Source organism: Triturus cristatus, chromosome 1_1, assembly GCF_964204655.1.
Source record: "Triturus cristatus chromosome 1_1, aTriCri1.1, whole genome shotgun sequence".
Lineage (NCBI taxonomy): Eukaryota > Metazoa > Chordata > Amphibia > Caudata > Salamandridae > Triturus > Triturus cristatus.
The window spans coordinates 31,552,869-31,570,596 of NC_140579.1; the positions used below are offsets into that span (position 1 = coordinate 31,552,869).

The 17,728-nt window shown below is 46.1% G+C and overlaps 1 protein-coding gene across 1 annotated transcript in view; it reads right to left on the bottom strand.

The window, feature by feature from the left end:
* The window catches only part of LOC146869242 (complement C4-like), a 550,923-nt gene that overhangs the window by 1,523 nt on the left and 531,672 nt on the right, over positions 1-17,728 (bottom strand). The window contains exons 38-40 of the mRNA XM_085646117.1: positions 14,272-14,364; positions 10,511-10,594; positions 4,055-4,187 (exon numbers count right to left, since the gene is read on the bottom strand). Coding sequence (XP_085502243.1) covers positions 4,055-4,187; positions 10,511-10,594; positions 14,272-14,364 — 310 coding nt within the window. The remainder of the gene's footprint in view (positions 1-4,054; positions 4,188-10,510; positions 10,595-14,271; positions 14,365-17,728) is intronic.

Below are 17,728 nucleotides of genomic sequence, written 5' to 3' on the forward strand. Positions count from 1 at the left end.
AGGGAGAAGCACAATGGCTCGGGAAGGAGCTGCAAGCTTCAGGAGGGAGGCTGAAAGCAGAAGATCCCACCACCTCCTCGCATTGGCTACCCCTTGTTAAGCATTAGCCAATGAGACTGGCATCTTCTCTAATCCACAGAGAGGGGTGGAATCATTGAGACTTGTGGATCCCCCCACCTCCTCTCATTGGCTACCCCTTGTTAAGGGTTAGCCAATGACACTGGCATCTTCTCTAATCCACAGAGAGGGGTGGAATCATTGAGACTTGTGGATCCCACCTCATACTGTGGCTGATTAGTGAAGGGTGATGTGAAGCATCACCCCTGTCAGACAGTCTGTCCTGGGCCACTGAGGGCTTAAATCAGTGACTCTATCCATGACGCTACCCCTCGCTGTGAGAAGGGAGGTTCCTCCTAGAGCTTTCCCAGGCTGATGAAGTCACTGCCCTCAAACCTTGGCACTGGCTGCCAGCACCTATTAGTGCAAATGTCTGACCCTGACATGGTGAGTGTCTGTTAGTCTGCCCTTTGCTCAGTCTGACAAACTTTATTACATTATGAGAAAGAGGGGGGAGGTGGAGCCCCCGCACCTGTAATGACGAGCAGTCGCTGACCAGGAGGCCTTGAACAGTTCAACGATGCCTTGGCCCTGGTCAAGAAAATAAATACAACCTTTAGATCTAGGAGGCAGACAGTTACTGTGCCAATGGGTCATGGTAGAGGGGACACCTCTGGTATGACGCCCCACAAAAATGCTCCTGGTGGAGCATCACTGAGCACCCTTAAGACCATTCACATTCATGGTGCGGGGCTGCGAGTGTGTGATGTCTAGCATGGGCTTTGTACTGGATGGATAATCTTCCAGTTCAGAATACAATGCGTAGACATAGTGTAAATCTGTTCCACATGTGCATGTGGGCTTTACAGGACAGCACACAGAGAAAGCTGGGAAGGTTTGGAGAAAAGAAACCTTTCATCCAATGTCATACCTGCCTCAAGGATGCATTCACTTTTGGCGCAAAGCCCTTGTTACCTTTTTAGTGCATTGGGCTCCGTGTCATGAACCACGGGTGGTTCCTTGGGAAAGCCCATGTACCGTCCCTGGTCTACCCAAACAATGCAGGGCATAGAGCTACTTAGTGTTGCTTCAAGATTACTTTCCAGCATGATGCAAGATTTATGCTGGAAAGTAAATCCCAATGCAACACTATGCACTGGTTTGTGTCACTTTTGTGAAGCAAACCTGGAGCAAAGTGCTAGTACAACTGGGCCACAAGTCAGTCTTTGCCCCTGTCAGTGCTTTACCTGTGAGCAAGATCCAGAGATGCCTCCACCTTTGAATGTAAAAGGTGACGTCCTCTGTAAGGTGAGCTGCTGATGTTTGCGTGTTTTCAGAGACTCATAGCAAGATTCAGGGAAGAGTGTCTTCTCCCAGGATAGACACCAGGTATCAGTGTCAAGCAAAAGGCCTCATTGGCTCTGGTCCCTCTCACAAAATGGAGATCGCACTATACTTTGGAGGATAAATTACAGTTCTCCACAGCCCGCAATGACTACAAAAAGACTATTCGCGAAGCCAAAGCTGCACACTTCTCCGCCAGAATTCTTAATGCTCAAAATAAATCTAAGGAGATCTTCTCCATTATCAATGATCTGTGTAATTCCGATAGAATTCACCCTGAACAGCCATCTACTCAGGAGTTTTGTAGTTCTTTGAACTCATTTTTTTTGGACAAGATCTCCACAATAAAAGCCAGTATTCCCGCTACATGCTGCTCTGACCACACTGACCTGGTCATGACTAACGCTGCTACTCTGGACCATTTTCCGACTCTATGTCCTCAGCTCTTCTCTGAACTATTGGTCCGAGTTAAGACTGGGTCACCTGACGACTGCTGTCCCCCTTACATCTTAAAAGAGGTCCTATCTGTCCTTCCTCATGTTGTACTCCCCTTCTTAAACAAATCCCTCACCCAAGGTAAGGTTCCATCTGCCTTCAAGAATGCGATAGTGGTTCCACTATTAAAAAACCAGGGGCTGATCCCCTGAATCATTCCAACCATCGCCTGATCTCCTTGCTTCCCTTTTTAGCAAACATTATGGAGGCCCACGTCAATAAGTCTCTTTCGAACTTCATTGAACAATCCGAGTACCTGGAACCGAATCAAGCCGGGTTCCGCCCCGCACACTCCATGGAGACAGTCATCCTTGCCGTGCTGGACACCCTGCGAGCAAATGCGGATAAGGGCATTCACCAGGCCCTTGTCCTCTTAGATCTGTCGGCCGCGTTTGACACGGTGGATCACCATATCTTGTTATCCCGTGTCAAACAAGCAGGCATCCAAGGCTCGGCTTACAATTGGATCAAATACTTTCTTCAAGACAGATCGCAGGCAGTTCGACTTGGCACTTTCACCGCCTCCAAGATGGCTACCTCTTGTGGAGTGCCTCAGGCTTCGTCACTCTCCCCCCTTTTATTCAATCTCTACCTCAGACCCCTCATTAGTTCCTTAAAAAAGATGAAGGTCACAACTTTTAACTACGCAGATGACCTCCAGCTTTTACACTAGATGGGCCTAACTCCAAGCTACCATGCTACACATTCAGCGCTGGATGAATCTTAACCACCTCAAACTTAACCCTGGCAAGACTGAGCTAATCTTGCCAGGCACTAGCGCAACCATGTGGGGCCCTCAATTTTGGCCCAACAATCTCGGATCACCTCCCTCTCCCTCTCCCTCTGTAAAAAGCCTTGGAGTGATTTTGAACGCCGACCTTTCGCTCAGGGGACAGGTGGGGTCCGTAGATTTCTCATGTGTTTTTCAGTTGCGGAAACTCAAAAAAATCGCTCACCTTCTCACCCCCTCGGCTCTCATTCAGGCGGTGATCTCTCTTGTACTTTCGCGTCTTGATTTTAGTAATTCTATCTACTTTGGCCTACCCTTGTTTCTGCTTAAACGTCTTCAAATGATACAGAACCAGGCAGCTAGATTGATATTCAAGCAACCTAAATGGCATTCCGCCAGCCCCCTTCTGGCTAAACTACACTGGCTCCCTGTTGCTCAACGGGCAGCCTTCAAGATTGGCTGCCTCCTCTTCAAATCTCTACATTGCAAGAGCCCTACATTTCTCAGCAACTTGATCATAAAACACATACCACGACGCTCTCTACGGTCTGGCATACTTGCTACTCCAACCATTAAACGGAAACGCCAGGGAGGGTGCAGATTCTCGTACCTTACACCTGGCCTATGGAACTCGCTACCTCTTGACATCCGTATGCTAAACAATCTTCTGAGCTTTAGAAAGGCCTTGAAAACACAGCTGTTTGCACTATCTTGCAATTAATTTGTCCGCCGCGCTCTATCATGACAATTAAGCGCCATGAAACCTCCGGGTGTACGTGCGCTATATAAATTCATTTTAACATAACACAACACAAGGAAGGACCTTGACTCATATGGCAGTTTTCTGTGTGCCTCTAGAGTGGAATTCATGATGGTAAACATTTGTGGGTGACAAAAAAGATCTGAATGTGTTGGTGTTCTCCAGAGGTTGAATGGGCATCCCAAAACATGTCATTCCATTGCTCCATTTAACTCTCCCTACATGCATACATTTTTGTTTGGAAAAATGCACAATTCCTGATTCTGTGAAATCAGAATTTTAAATTTAAATACACAAATCCAACATTTTTTGCACCTAAGTGACACTTAAGCAGCTCAGTTCTGTAAATATTGTTTCCCAGCTAATAATCTTAATCTTATACTAAGTATTCGGTACGGCACTCAATCTGGAAGTAACACCAGCAAGAGGTAAGGAGCTACTTCTGGGTATTATATTTTGATTTATAGATTTGCTTCAGGCAAGGATAATGGGAAGAAACACTGTAAGGATGTTATACCTTTTCTTTCCACAAATGATCCTGATAGTTAAATTATAGCTAAACTGTAATGGCTTGATACACTAAATTATTTCCATGGGTTAAGACAGTTGAGAGAGGAGAGACTGAGAGACGGGGGAGGGGATATGTGTGTCTCTAAGCTGTCACTCACTCTCCATCAGTGTCGTTTGTGTCCCCATCCTGGCCCATCAAAAGGTACTCCTTTCCATTCTTCAGCTCCATCCGGCATGCTTTGCGCTGAATGAAATTTCGGAAATGTCCCGCCTTAATCTTTTCATCCTTGGCTGCACGATGGTGAGAGGGCAGAGAGAGAGAGAGAGAGGAAGAGAGAGAGGGAGAGAGAGAGACAGAGAGAGCGGGGAGAGAGAGGGCGAGAGAGAGAGGGAGGAAGGGAGAGAAAGAGAGAGATAGATAAAGAGGGAGAGAGAGAAACAGAGGGATGGGGAGGGGGAGAGAGAGAGAGAGGGAGAGAGAGAGCGAGAAAGAATGGATAACAGAATCTTCATTAGTTTGTATTCAAAAATACAATTTTTGTATGGTTGATTCACATGAAGTAAGTATACCAAGTATCCCATCCGGCTTTGCGGGTAACAATTACCAAAATGTTATACAGAAACGCATTTTTCCTACCTCAAATACAGATCTCAATGGATGGATGCCAAAATATCATATACACACATATTGTCGAACATAAATCTTGTGCTCTAATTATAGTTTACTTAAATATCATTCCATTGGATGTACAATTCCTCTTATTAGCTTCATGGGGGTACTATATTTGTAAACTATGTTAACAACACAATAGTGATGGCAGGAGAGATTCTGACGATGATCTTCTGGTGCCACGAAACCATGAAAGCGAGTTTTGAATAAACATAATCAGGCCGTTCAGCCGCTGCTCCTGGCTGCCCCTTTGCTATCCCTGGCACTGCCCCTGCTACCCATGGTCTCAGGGGGCATGTAGGCAGCCACAGGATTGAAGATCAGGATAAATCAATTAACTATAATTACTCTTTGTAGTATTCCCTTCATGCCTTCAAGTAAGAGGCTAGCGATGGGCAAAGGGCGAGACTGGGGCTCAATCTTAAGGAATGTGATCTCACTGCCGCTGTACCAGGCATTTTGGTGAACCAACGTCCATATGGATCGCCCAAAATATTGTCTACTACGCAGAATTACTATATCATGAATCATTTGACTTCAAATGGATTTGAAGAAAGAGAGAAATAGCAAAATAGCTGCAGGAAGCTAGAGGCTAAAGATACCTTTGCGACCATACTGTGACACACTTTACAGGTTGCGCGCATCGCATGGCCACTCAAAGCTTTCAAACTGCTCCCCTTCAACTCTTGGCCTCATGCGCATGCAACGTGGCGGGACTTGCATGAAAGGAAGAAGCTTGAAAGGGACTAATGTGCCCTCTCACATGTGTCAGGAGGGGTAGGGAAGCAACCATGCTGTTCGGATGGAGTCATGTTTTATTGTCTTTAACATCATTGCTAAACTTAAACCGTCCTCCCGCACTAAAGACCCCCTCCCTGCTAACCTTGTCCAAGACCTAAAGCACATCATTGCCCCCCTCCTGGACCTCTATCATCAACACCTCCCTTGCCATGGGTTGCGTCCCTATTTCCCTTCAACTTGGGCAAATCACTCCCATTCTTAAAAACCCTACGGCCGACCCCAATGACCTTAACAATCTCCGCCCCATCTCTAATCTCCCCGTTCTTTCCAAAGCCCTCAAAGTGTGTCCAGCTCCAATTAGATAAACACATCGAAAACTTCAACCTACTGGACCCCCTACAGTCAGGCTTCAGGAAAGGTTGCAGCACCGAAACTGCCATGCTTAACACTGTCGATGACATCCACCTACTGGACCCCCTACAGCCAGGCTTCAGGAAAGGCTGCAGCACCGAAACTGCCATGCTTAACATTGTCGATGACATCCACCTACTGGACCCCCTACAGCCAGGCTTCAGGAAAGGTTACAGCACTGAAACTGCCATGCTTAACACTGTCGATGACATCCACCACTCCCTCGACAATGGCGAGACCTGCCTTCTTATCCTCCTTGATGTCTCTGCTCCGTTCCACACAGTTAACCACTCAGCCCTTCTTAAATGTTCTCAGAGATCGCTTCGGCCTCAATGGTACTGCCCATAAATCGTTTGTCTCCTATCTCCAGCACCGTACACAGCAAATTAAAATTCTCGATTGCTTATCAAACCCCACTCCGGTCTCCCTAGGAGTCCCCCAGGGATCCATTCTCTCTCGCTCTCTCTTTAACCTGTTTATGGAACCCCTCACATTCATTCTTAAACAAACGGGAATCAACTACCACCTCTATGCCGATGGTACCCAACTCTACTATAAGATCAAAACCCACGCGGACATCCTACACCTTAACAACACCCTCTCTAAGATTCAATCCTGGTTACAATTAAATTATCTCAAACTCAACTCCAAAATAACTAAAATCATTCCTCTCTCCCCAAAAACAACCCTCTCCCCATTCAAACATGGATCCCCGACCTTAATGCCCTCAACTGCACACTCTCCCTGTCCAACTCAGTAAAATCCCTTGGTATCTCCATCGATAATAGCCTAACCCTAAATGTGCACATCAAAAACTCGGCTAAAGGACACCTCTTCATTCTCCGTCATCTAAAGAAAATTAAGACCTTTGTTCCTTCAGATGACTTTAAATTAGTAGTTCAATCTCTGGTACTTTCACGTATTGATTATGGTAACGCCATCCACCCCGAAATCCCAAGGTCCACCTTGCTCCACTCAAATCTGTGCTCAACCTTGCAGCCAGGCTCATCACTGACTGCAAACGCTTCGACCACATCTCCCCAGCCCTCAAATCCCTTAAATGGCTCCCCATCAAAGGCAGATCCACCTACAAAACTGCTTGCATTACTCACAAAGACCTCCATCAAAATACACCGCCATACCTCCTCAATAAACTCTGCAAAGTGGGCAGCACACGACCCATGACAAGCACCAATGCTCTCCTCCTAGTCCCACCCCTACTAAAAAAGAAATCCACACAATCCCGCTCCTTCTCTGGTAATGCCCCAAACATCTGGAACTCCCTCCACAAAGACCTGCGACGCAACCCTTCCTACATCAGCTTCAAAAAAGACCTCAAAATCCACCTCCTCAATAAATATTGAGGGTCTTAGCCAGCACCCTGAATTTTCCCTCACCCCTTGCACCTTTCTGGTTCCCCCCCACATTCCTATTGTCTCTCTCCTCCCCCCTCCCCTCCCTCTACATTCCACTCACCCAGCTTTCTCCCTTCCTCACTGCTCTTATCCACTACCTCTCATAGTCCTTCCCATCCCCCTCCCACTCCACCCTCTCCCACCAAAACTTCCCCCTCTGCTTCCCTCCCCCTTTCTCACATCTAACTTCCTAATACCTGCTGCCCTTCCTGCCCTTCTCCATCACATACCATTATACAAAATCCACTTTCATGTTATACATGTATATAGCCCTCGCTCTATCTATCTAACTATTTTATATGTGTAAATTCTGGACGTTTCTATTTAGTTTACTTGTTGGTATTCCATGCTGTTAAATTTTTGTTCTATACCATTACCATCTTCTTACGCATGTAAAGCGCTCTGATACCTCTAGGTCTAGCCAGCGCTATATAAAACCTCTCAAATAAATAAATACATTGTGAGGGTTTGTGGAATCGACAGAAGCTCTTAGTGTCACAGTCTGAGGATTAGTTGCCAAATGGCAGCATGGAAATGGATGGTGTCATTGGTGTCTATGGAAGTGTGACGGTGTCGGCTGCATCAGTTGTACTGTTGTGACGGCTGCCGTGTGTGCCTGTTCTATTTTCTATCCTATGCCTAATTTCAGCATCATTTATCTCTTTTTAGAAAGCGTGACATTCTTAGCCATGCACAGGGATGTTTGGATCATATGTGCTTACTATGTAGGATGACATATGTATTGCGTTCAGCCAGGGATGTTGCCATAATGTCATGGACGCTCACTGTAGCAGCTAGCATTTTTTATTTTATTTTTTAGTTATGGAGAGTATCATTAATATGTGAATCGAGATGACACGTTTACCGCCATATTGTTTAGTCTTGTTGATACTTTCATGCTGCAAGTTCACCTTTGTTTTATGAATAGAAAGATATGATTGGCCATTAGAAACTATGGAAACCAGGCATTTGACCTTAGGTTAGAGGGACTTGGACTAGGACCATCACGCCAGAGGTCACACCAGAGGTCACACCGGTTTGCAGCGCTAACCCGCCCCTGGACATTTGACCTCTCAATTCAAAGTCCCACAGGATGAGGCATAACATGTGACTTAACGCCATCGTCTTACTGCACATTTTACCCTGCTTTTTCAGTACTATCTTCAGGAATTCTGTGGGTAAATTCATGGCTTTCTGCCTTGTTTGTGCACAACTCAGAATCCAGATTTAGGCAAAACCACCCTCTGCACCCAGCCTTCAGTTCGCCAAGGAGCTTGAGACAGAAAACAGTCTGCATCAGGTGACTAGAGGGGGTTATCTCCCTATAATGTGCTACACAAGTGCTGTCCCCTCAGTTACAGGCCTGAGGTGGTGGCCCTATGGGTGCTGCCCATTGGATTCACACTCTGTTTTGGAGCCCTGTGTCCCCGGAGCATAAGTGCCCAGCTTGGACTTCTTCTGAGGCACCTTTCATGTAGAGGCTCTTCTCTGTAGAAGAATGTGACCCTGAAGAGCACTGGAGCACATTATGCAAATACAGTCTATACCAAAGGCTTCACCAGTTTACAGCAGGCATACAGAGAAGGTGACTGCAATAAAGACATAGGGGGGTGACATACATAGGCTTTTAACACCGTGTAGAAAGTTGTATGAAAGTTGTATGAAAACATGGCATGATGGGAAGGGTTGCTGATGGCTGCAGGGTCACCGGTGGGAGAGGGTCTTCACAGAGACCAGCCCCGCCTCCTCTCAGCTAGGTGGCTTGCTGTGTGGTCACAGGTGTTGCACAGGTAGCATCAGGGGCTATATGTGGAGTCATTGGATCAGATTTGTGACTTCCCTCAAATACACTTGCCAAATGCAAAAAGTTAGTAGAAAGGTCAATAGTTTTGTCTCTCTGCTCTCAAGAGTCGTGACTGATAGCTAAATCATTCCACTCTTAAGGTAGAAATCCAAAGAGGGCGATACATGGAAAGATTGCCACCTTCCTTTCCACCATGGCCACGTCTCCAGCAGGATGCCAGGAGAATGCATACTTTTCCTGCCTTTCATTGCATACAAGGCTCCTCGTTCCAAGATCACTGAGTCGTACCTCGGGTTTTCACATGTTCGCTGATGATACCCAGCTGCACCCGAAGCTGCAGGACGGGTTACGTGACCATACCTAGCGAGGAGCAAGACTGGGTGCAGCGAAGCCAGCTCGGCCTCAGTGAGGGAGTCTGCGTGAGGGTCCGACTCCCGTGTCCATTATTCTTATTGGCTTGGACCACCTTGGGAAGAGCTTCAGTGCTTGAACTGCGGTCACACTTGACTCAGAGGAGAAGTTGATGTACGGACTTAAAAGGGTGATCAAAAGAGTCTTCCAGCATCCATATACACGAGGAAGAATGTTACCCTCACTGGCCCTCCAACAGTGTGGGGCACTGTACTGATGACTACACTAGGCTACTAGCTAAAAGAATCAGGAGTCTGCGAAGGGCAACAAATCATGCCGCACGTCTCACTTTAAGACCGCGTCCCGCAGCTCACATGACCCCTGCACTGAACACTCTACACTTGCCACCGATAAAAGAGCGAACACACTTGAGACCTGCACCGGTGGGTTCAAGCTCACCTAAATAACATCTTCAAAAAATATCTGCCGAACAAATGCCTCTGAACCTGCAGCAGACCTAACCTGCCAAACATAAGCCAGTAAGTAGGGGGTTCCTGCACTCTTAAGCCACCACTGTTTCCAAAACCCCATCCATCCAGCTCAACCCCACAGAGGATTTACTGTTTGGAAATCCACTCGTTGTCGACGGGTGTCCAGCCCCCAGCATTCTCACTCATGATGTTAGGATCACTTGTTTCTAGACTGCCTTCTTCCCACCAAAACCTTTCAGATGACAGTCTGGCTGGGTCTGGTGGCTCAGTGGACTCATGCTTCCACTGCAGGGGCCTGTGTTCGACCTCATGGTCACAGGTTCAAATCCTGGCGGGTCCACTCAGCCTTTCATCCATCTGAGGTCGATAAAATGAGTACCATTGAGTTGGGTAACAATAAACATCTGTTATTCAGCGCCAAGATACCTACGGGTGAACGTGCGCTTTACAAATACTTGTGTAATGTATGTAGCGACAAAAATATATCAAATAAATACAATAGAATAAATAGCTATTAATCCCTGGCAGAGAGCATAATTATATGAATAGGGACATTCATATCCAGAGAAAGCAAGAACTCTCCACATGCTCCAACTTCAGACGCAAACTCTACAAATCTGTATTCCCATCAGCCCCAAACTATGCAACTTTCCTTCCACCCTGGATCCAAGCCCCCCCCACTTATCCTTCCCCCCGGCATTTCAGCAGGCCTTGTGCCGTTTGATACATACAACGTTGCAGGACTTCGAGGATCTGTGCCTTGTAAACCACAAAACTGTTCAGCTCAGCAAACTCCACCACCTTGACTTTGTATCCTGAAAGGAGAGTTTTGGGGTTAGTAAAGATGGCGGGCTTTGGGACGTGGTCAATTACAATTCACTTATTTCAACATTGCAAGAAAACCAGGAGGTGTCATGATATGATGGTGCCTCTGAAAGACTGGTTGTGGTACAGAGTCACCCACGTCAGGTCTCTGAAAGAGCATTAGTCCTGGGAGCTTACAAGCACTTCCTGGATCCACCCAATACATCCCTCTGTGTATTCATGTAACCAGTGCTTAATTTGAGCTAGTGGTTGCTGGTGGGGACACTGGCACCTATTTTTAGGGACTAGCACTTATTTTCCTACCTCAGACATTTACTAAGAGCAACAGAGGGAAAACCACCAAAATCAGAGAAACGGAAGAAGAGAAGTATGGAAAAACCATCACAAAGAGAGAAAGCAGGAAGCTGCAAGGATGAGATAAAGGTGCAGCAGTGTCTGGCAGTGGAGTAAAGAGGCATGAGGTGGAGATAGGACTAACATCCTATTCAGGCCTTTGCGCAGAACTACGGGCACCAGCACTCTTTCTTTTACAAATTAAGCACTGCTTGGAGTCAATATGTTATGTATACACATTACAGACAAGCAAAGGTCGTTTAATCTCCTTTATAGTGTCTTACAATCTGCTGAAAGCCTCTGTGTAAGGGCCTGAGCCCCTCAGCCTCACATGGACCCTAAAGCTGGCTTTAACAGACCCTCACTCAGTCATTCATATTACAGGGACTCCAGAGGCTCCAGTCTAAGGGGCATCCTCACACGGACCCTAAAGCTGGCTTTAACAGAACCTCACTCAGTCATTCATATTACAGGGACTCCAGAGGCTCCAGTCTAAGGGGCATCCTCACACGGACCCTAAAGCTGGCTTTAACAGACCCTCACTCAGTCATTCATATTACAGGGACTCCAGAGGCTCCAGGCTAAGGGGCATCCTCACACGGACCCTAAAGATGGCTTTAACAGACCCTCACTCAGTCATAAATATTACAGGGACTCCAGAGGCTCCAGTCTAAGGGGCATCCTCACACGGACCCTAAAGCTGGCTTTAACAAACCCTCACTCAGTCATTCATATTACAGGGACTCCAGAGGCTCCAGTCTAAGGGGCATCCTCACACGGACCCTAAAGCTGGCTTTAACAGAGCCTCAATCAGTCATTCATATTACAGGGACTCCAGAGGCTCCAGTCTAAGGGGCATCCTCACACGGACCCTAAAGCTGGCTTTAACAGACCCTCACTCAGTCATTCATATTACAGGGACTCCAGAGGCTCCAGTCTAAGGGGCATCCTCACACGGACCCTAAAGCTGGCTTTAACAGACCCTCACTCAGTCATTCATATTACAGGGACTCCAGAGGCTCCAGTCTAAGGTGCATCCTCACACGGACCCTAAAACTGGCTTTAACAGACCCTCACTCAGTCATTCATATTACAGGGACTCCAGAGGCTCCAGTCTAAGGGGCATCCTCACACGGACCCTAAAGCTGGCTTTAACAGAACCTCACTCAGTCATTCATATTACAGGGACTCCAGAGGCTCCAGTCTAAGGGGCATCCTCACACGGACCCTAAAGCTGGCTTTAACAGACCCTCACTCAGTCATTCCTATTACAGGGACTCCAGAGGCTCCAGTCTAAGGGGCATCCTCACACGGACCCTAAAGCTGGCTTTAACAAACCCTCACTCAGTCATTCATATTACAGGGACTCCAGAGGCTCCAGTCTAAGGGGCATCCTCACACGGACCCTAAAGCTGGCTTTGACAGACCCTCACTCAGTCATTCATATTACAGGGACTCCAGAGGCTCGAGTCTAAGGGGCATCCTCACACGGACCCTAAAGCTGGCTTTAACAGACCCTCACTCAGTCATTCATATTACAGGGACTCCAGAGGCTCGAGTCTAAGGGGCATCCTCACACGGACCCTAAAACTGGCTTTAACAGACCCTCACTCAGTCATTCATATTACAGGGACTCCAGAGGCTCCAGTCTAAGGGGCATCCTCACACGGACCCTAAAGCTGGCTTTAACAGAACCTCACTCAGTCATTCATATTACAGGGACTCCAGAGGCTCCAGTCTAAGGGGCATCCTCACACGGACCCTAAAGATGGCTTTAACAGACCCTCACTCAGTCATTCATATTACAGGGACTCCAGAGGCTCCAGTCTAAGGGGCATCCTCACACGGACCCTAAAGCTGGCTTTAACAGAACCTCACTCAGTCATTCATATTACAGGGACTCCAGAGGCTCCAGTCTAAGGGGCATCCTCACACGGACCCTAAAGATTGCTTTAACAGACCCTCACTCAGTCATTCATATTACAGGGACTCCAGAGGCTCCAGTCTAAGGGGCATCCTCACACGGACCCTAAAGCTGGCTTTAACAGACCCTCACTCAGTCATTCATATTACAGGGACTCCAGAGGCTCCAGTCTAAGGGGCATCCTCACACGGACCCTAAAGCTGGCTTTAACAGACCCTCACTCAGTCATTCATATTACAGGGACTCCAGAGGCTCCAGTCTAAGGGGCATCCTCACACGGACCCTAAAGCTGGCTTTAACAGACCCTCACTCAGTCATTCATTTTACAGGGACTCCAGAGGCTCCAGTCTAAGGGGCATCCTCACACGGAACCTAAAGCTGGCTTTAACAGACCCTCACTCAGTCATTCATATTACAGGGACTCCAGAGGCTCCAGTCTAAGGGGCATCCTCACACGGACCCTAAAGCTGGCTTTAACAGACCCTCACTCAGTCATTCATATTACAGGGACTCCAGAGGCTCCAGTCTAAGGGGCATCCTCACACGGACCCTAAAGCTGGCTTTAACAGACCCTCACTCAGTCATTCATATTACAGGGACTCCAGAGGCTCCAGTCTAAGGGGCATCCTCACACGGACCCTAAAGCTGGCTTTAACAGACCCTCACTCAGTCATTCATATTACAGGGACTCCAGAGGCTCCAGTCTAAGTGGCATCCTCACACGGACCCTAAAGATGGCTTTAACAGACCCTCACTCAGTCATTCATATTACAGGGACTCCAGAGGCTCCAGTCTAAGGGGCATATTTGGAAAAATAATCCCACAGTGCTGCAAGCCACCGTGCTGCGCTGAGCTACAGGAAAAGGGCAGGAAAGTGCTGCATTTAACATTATATGGCTCTTTCCCTGCGCTAGCTCACAATGTGCTGACTGCCGCCAATCCACGCATTGTAAGCAGGATTGTTTTTGTGCAGGAAGGAGCGCCTTCCCGCACAAAAACAATCCTTCGAGGTAATTTCCTCTTTCTATGTGTGCTGCAGAATAATGATATTTCGCCTTGTTACGCCTCCCCTGGCAGCGCGAAGCATTCTGACCCATTCCCAGGTCTACCAATAATGTTAAATCTGGGAATGCACCGAAATCTATGGGTGAATGCGTAGGAACACCTGCGCTCCACCCAGGGATCGCCTCCCTGGGGCAGAGTAACGCAATGCAGCGACTCTAGATTATCAAGTCACACAGCGCCACACAAGGTGGCTTGATAAATCTAACTTATGAGCTGCGTCGCTCTTGCGCCCCGTTTCGTGGCACAAGGTTGATTCAACTCTGATAAATTTGGCTCCAACTGTTCTCCAAATCCAATCTCTGTTTCTCTTAGTCTACCCGTTACCCATCCTTCCCACTCACTTACCATACTTGACTCTGGGGCTGTAACAGGCATGGTTGTGTCGGGGGTCCACGTCATCTTCTATGCTCAAAGTCATAGTCTTTTTAGGACAGGGGCCTTTAAAATAAACACAAAGCCTTCATAAGTCATGTTCTGACCCAAGTACAACAAGTTAATGACTTTGCCATGAAGGTTAAGGATCATATTTTTGACTCATGGCTTGCTATCAGTGTACAGATTCATGCTCTGACCGACCTTTCCATCATCTGGTTAGATCATCTTGACCTTAGTTTCTACATCAGCTTTCCACACCCAAGGATAAAGGGAAATATCTTATACTGTATTTTGTCACCTCTAGACGTGTATCCATCAATCAACTTAAAACGGTATTTCTGGAGTTACTAGAAAAAGTAGGCAGAAGATGCCCATTCATCAAAGTCTCCGGCATAATCTCATATACCCCAAAATACCCCATGGAACCCAGGCCCATTCTGAGTCCCCCCCAGTAAATTGTTTTTACCCCTCCATTATGAGTTGCCCAGGCTGGGATGGGGAACAGCACCTGGCTCCAGTTTTAATAGACATTTTGTGTATCATTGCCCAATTTTCCAGAGTTAATGATTTCAGGTAACACCACAAGTCCGCGCAGAAAGTTAGCGCAACTCCACATCTGGATTCAGGTAGTTTTGCCTTAGTACGGATTTATCAAGAAACTCACAATGACAACTGTGTTCTAAATATTTTGCACCTGGGTGTATATCACAATATAGGCCAGCACATTTATCGACTCAACGAGGTTGACTTTCACTTATCATCAAGGTATGCTATGCACGGGGAAGTATATATTTACTATTAATTCCACACCAGCTTATCTTGACGATATTGTGCAAGTCCATACTATGGGGTCAATAGAAGTGCAGGTCATTATTTAAACTTCAGTATTATGGCAGCGTACTGCCGAACCCTAATTAAACGATGTCAACTGCCATACTGTAATCAACCGCCCTCACCTACCGTACCGTACTCTAATTAACCAACGTCAACTGCCAAACCCTAATTAACCGATGTCAACTGCAATACTGTAATCAACCGCCCTCACCTACCGTACCGTACTCTAATTAACCAACGTCAACTGCCAAACCCTAATTAACCGATGTCAACTGCAATACTGTAATCAACTGCCCTCTCCTACCGTACCGTACTCTAATTAACCAACGTCAACTGCCGAACCCTAATCAACCAACGTCAACTGCTGCACCCTAATCAACCGATGTCAACTGCTGCACCCATATCAACCGAAGTCAACTGTTGCTCCCTAATCAACCAAAGTCAACTGCTGAACCCTAATTAAGTGACATCAACTGCCATACCCTAATCAACCGACATAAACAGCTGTACCTTAATTAGCTAACGTCAACTGCCTTACCCAATTAACCAACAACTGCTGTACCCTAATCAACTGACCTGCATCTACACATACTAGTGTTGAAGCTTCGACACTTTCAGACCTCTCTATAAACAACTTTGAAATAATTGTACATGTTTTGGGCACTACTAAACTCCAGAATGTTCACATTTCCTGGACATATGCTAACCTCTGTGGTTATGCACATACCATTTTATGGCCATAATCAAGACGGGACTTCATGTACGTCTCCGACTAGAAAAGGACGATCATTGTCTCGGCATGACGGGAAATTGCATTGGCCCAAAGCGGAAGACCGGATAAAGGTTCAAATGTCTCAGCCTGATTCATCTATAAAGTCATTGTATATCACAAGAACCATACTCGGGTTTAAGCACATAAGAGACAGCTGGATTAGCCCTCTCACACCGGCCCAGAGCCAACTGGCCATATACAGAGGTAAAGGTTTTTAAGTCGGAAAGTCGAAGGCCTGAAACACATCCTGTGTCCACCTGTGCCAAGAACTGCCTAACTAACCTTACAAGCAAAACAAAGGAGGATGCCAATGCTGATAACCAATTAGCAAAATGAATAAGTCGCGGAAGAAAATTTCAAACAACCACGTCTGTACTAATTAATAGTATGTATTCCAATAACATCTTTTTTTGTATATATTATTCAAATGAATCTTGTTAAAGAAATTTTTTTTTTCAATACAAAAATGAAAAAGTAACACCACAACAATTTTTTGACAAAGAAACATATAAAAACCATACAATTGACACCAATGATTGTACTGTCGGTATAGCCGATGTACTAACTTACGAACACATTCATACACCACTCCTCATTCATCAAAGAACACTCATTCAGACAAACTGCCTTTGGTTACCTACTGACCACAATTTGAATGAACCAAAGGACTGTCCAAACCTAGTAAAATGTTGATCGATACAGTTTAAATGTGCATGTCATCTATTGAGGCAATCGTTTTACAATTGAGCAAAATAATTCTTGGGATGCACCAAAAAGATCACATTACACCAGTGTTTGGTATCACAACAGAAAAAGGGTCGACGCATTTCGAACCCCTATTTCTTTAAACAAAGGGGTTCTCCTCAGGACCAAGACACGAAGTGGCAGCGCATTTATAGATGTCCTTCCTTTATTCACAAGTAGACGATATACAGTGATGAAAATTGGGTAACTGCCTCCGTTGGTTTGTTTATGCCACGTACTTGAGCGGGAGCGTATCGCTCCGTGCTTACTGGTGCTTCAACAGGCGGTATCTCGGCTGTCTGCAAATTTCTGGTCAGTAGGTAACCAAAGGCAGTTTGTCTGAATGAGTGTTCTTTGAGGAATGAGGAGCGGTGTATGAATGTGTTCGTAAGTTAGTACATCGGCTATACCGACAGTGCAATCATTGGTGTCAACGGTATGCTTTTTATATGTTTCTTTGTCAAAAAATTGTTGTGGTGTTTCTTTTTCATTTTTGTATTAAAAAAAAAAAAATTTCTTTCACAAGATTCATTTGAATAATATATACAAAAAAAGATGTTATTGGAATAAATACTATTAATTAGTACAGACGTGGTTGTTTGAAATTTTCATCCGCGACTTATTCATTTTGCTAATTGGTTATCAGCATTGGCATCCTCCTTTGTTTTGCTTGTGTTTGGGCTCAGCCTTGCTGGTTCAAGCCACACCCATTCTTGTATCTAACTAACCTTACAGCATTGTCCAAGACTTTTCAGTTTGTCCTGTAATATTCTCCTGAAGCATGAAAGGACATCAGCTAAAAACGTATATATTAAATATAAAACTCATTTATGAGCACCGATGAGCTCTGGGCAAGTCCCTGGGATAGGGTGCAGCCTCCCCCTCTCAGGGTGGATTAGGGTTCTAAGTTCTCAATGTGCATCTGCTTCACTATTGTCCAATGCCTTGTACATTTCATGTGTAGAACCTAGGCATCTGGGATTTCAGAAAAACTCTCTTCAAAGAATTGTGGCATAGATAATAGAGACAATGTTCCCCAGATGAATGGCAAAAAGACGTGTGAGGCACTGCCGACAG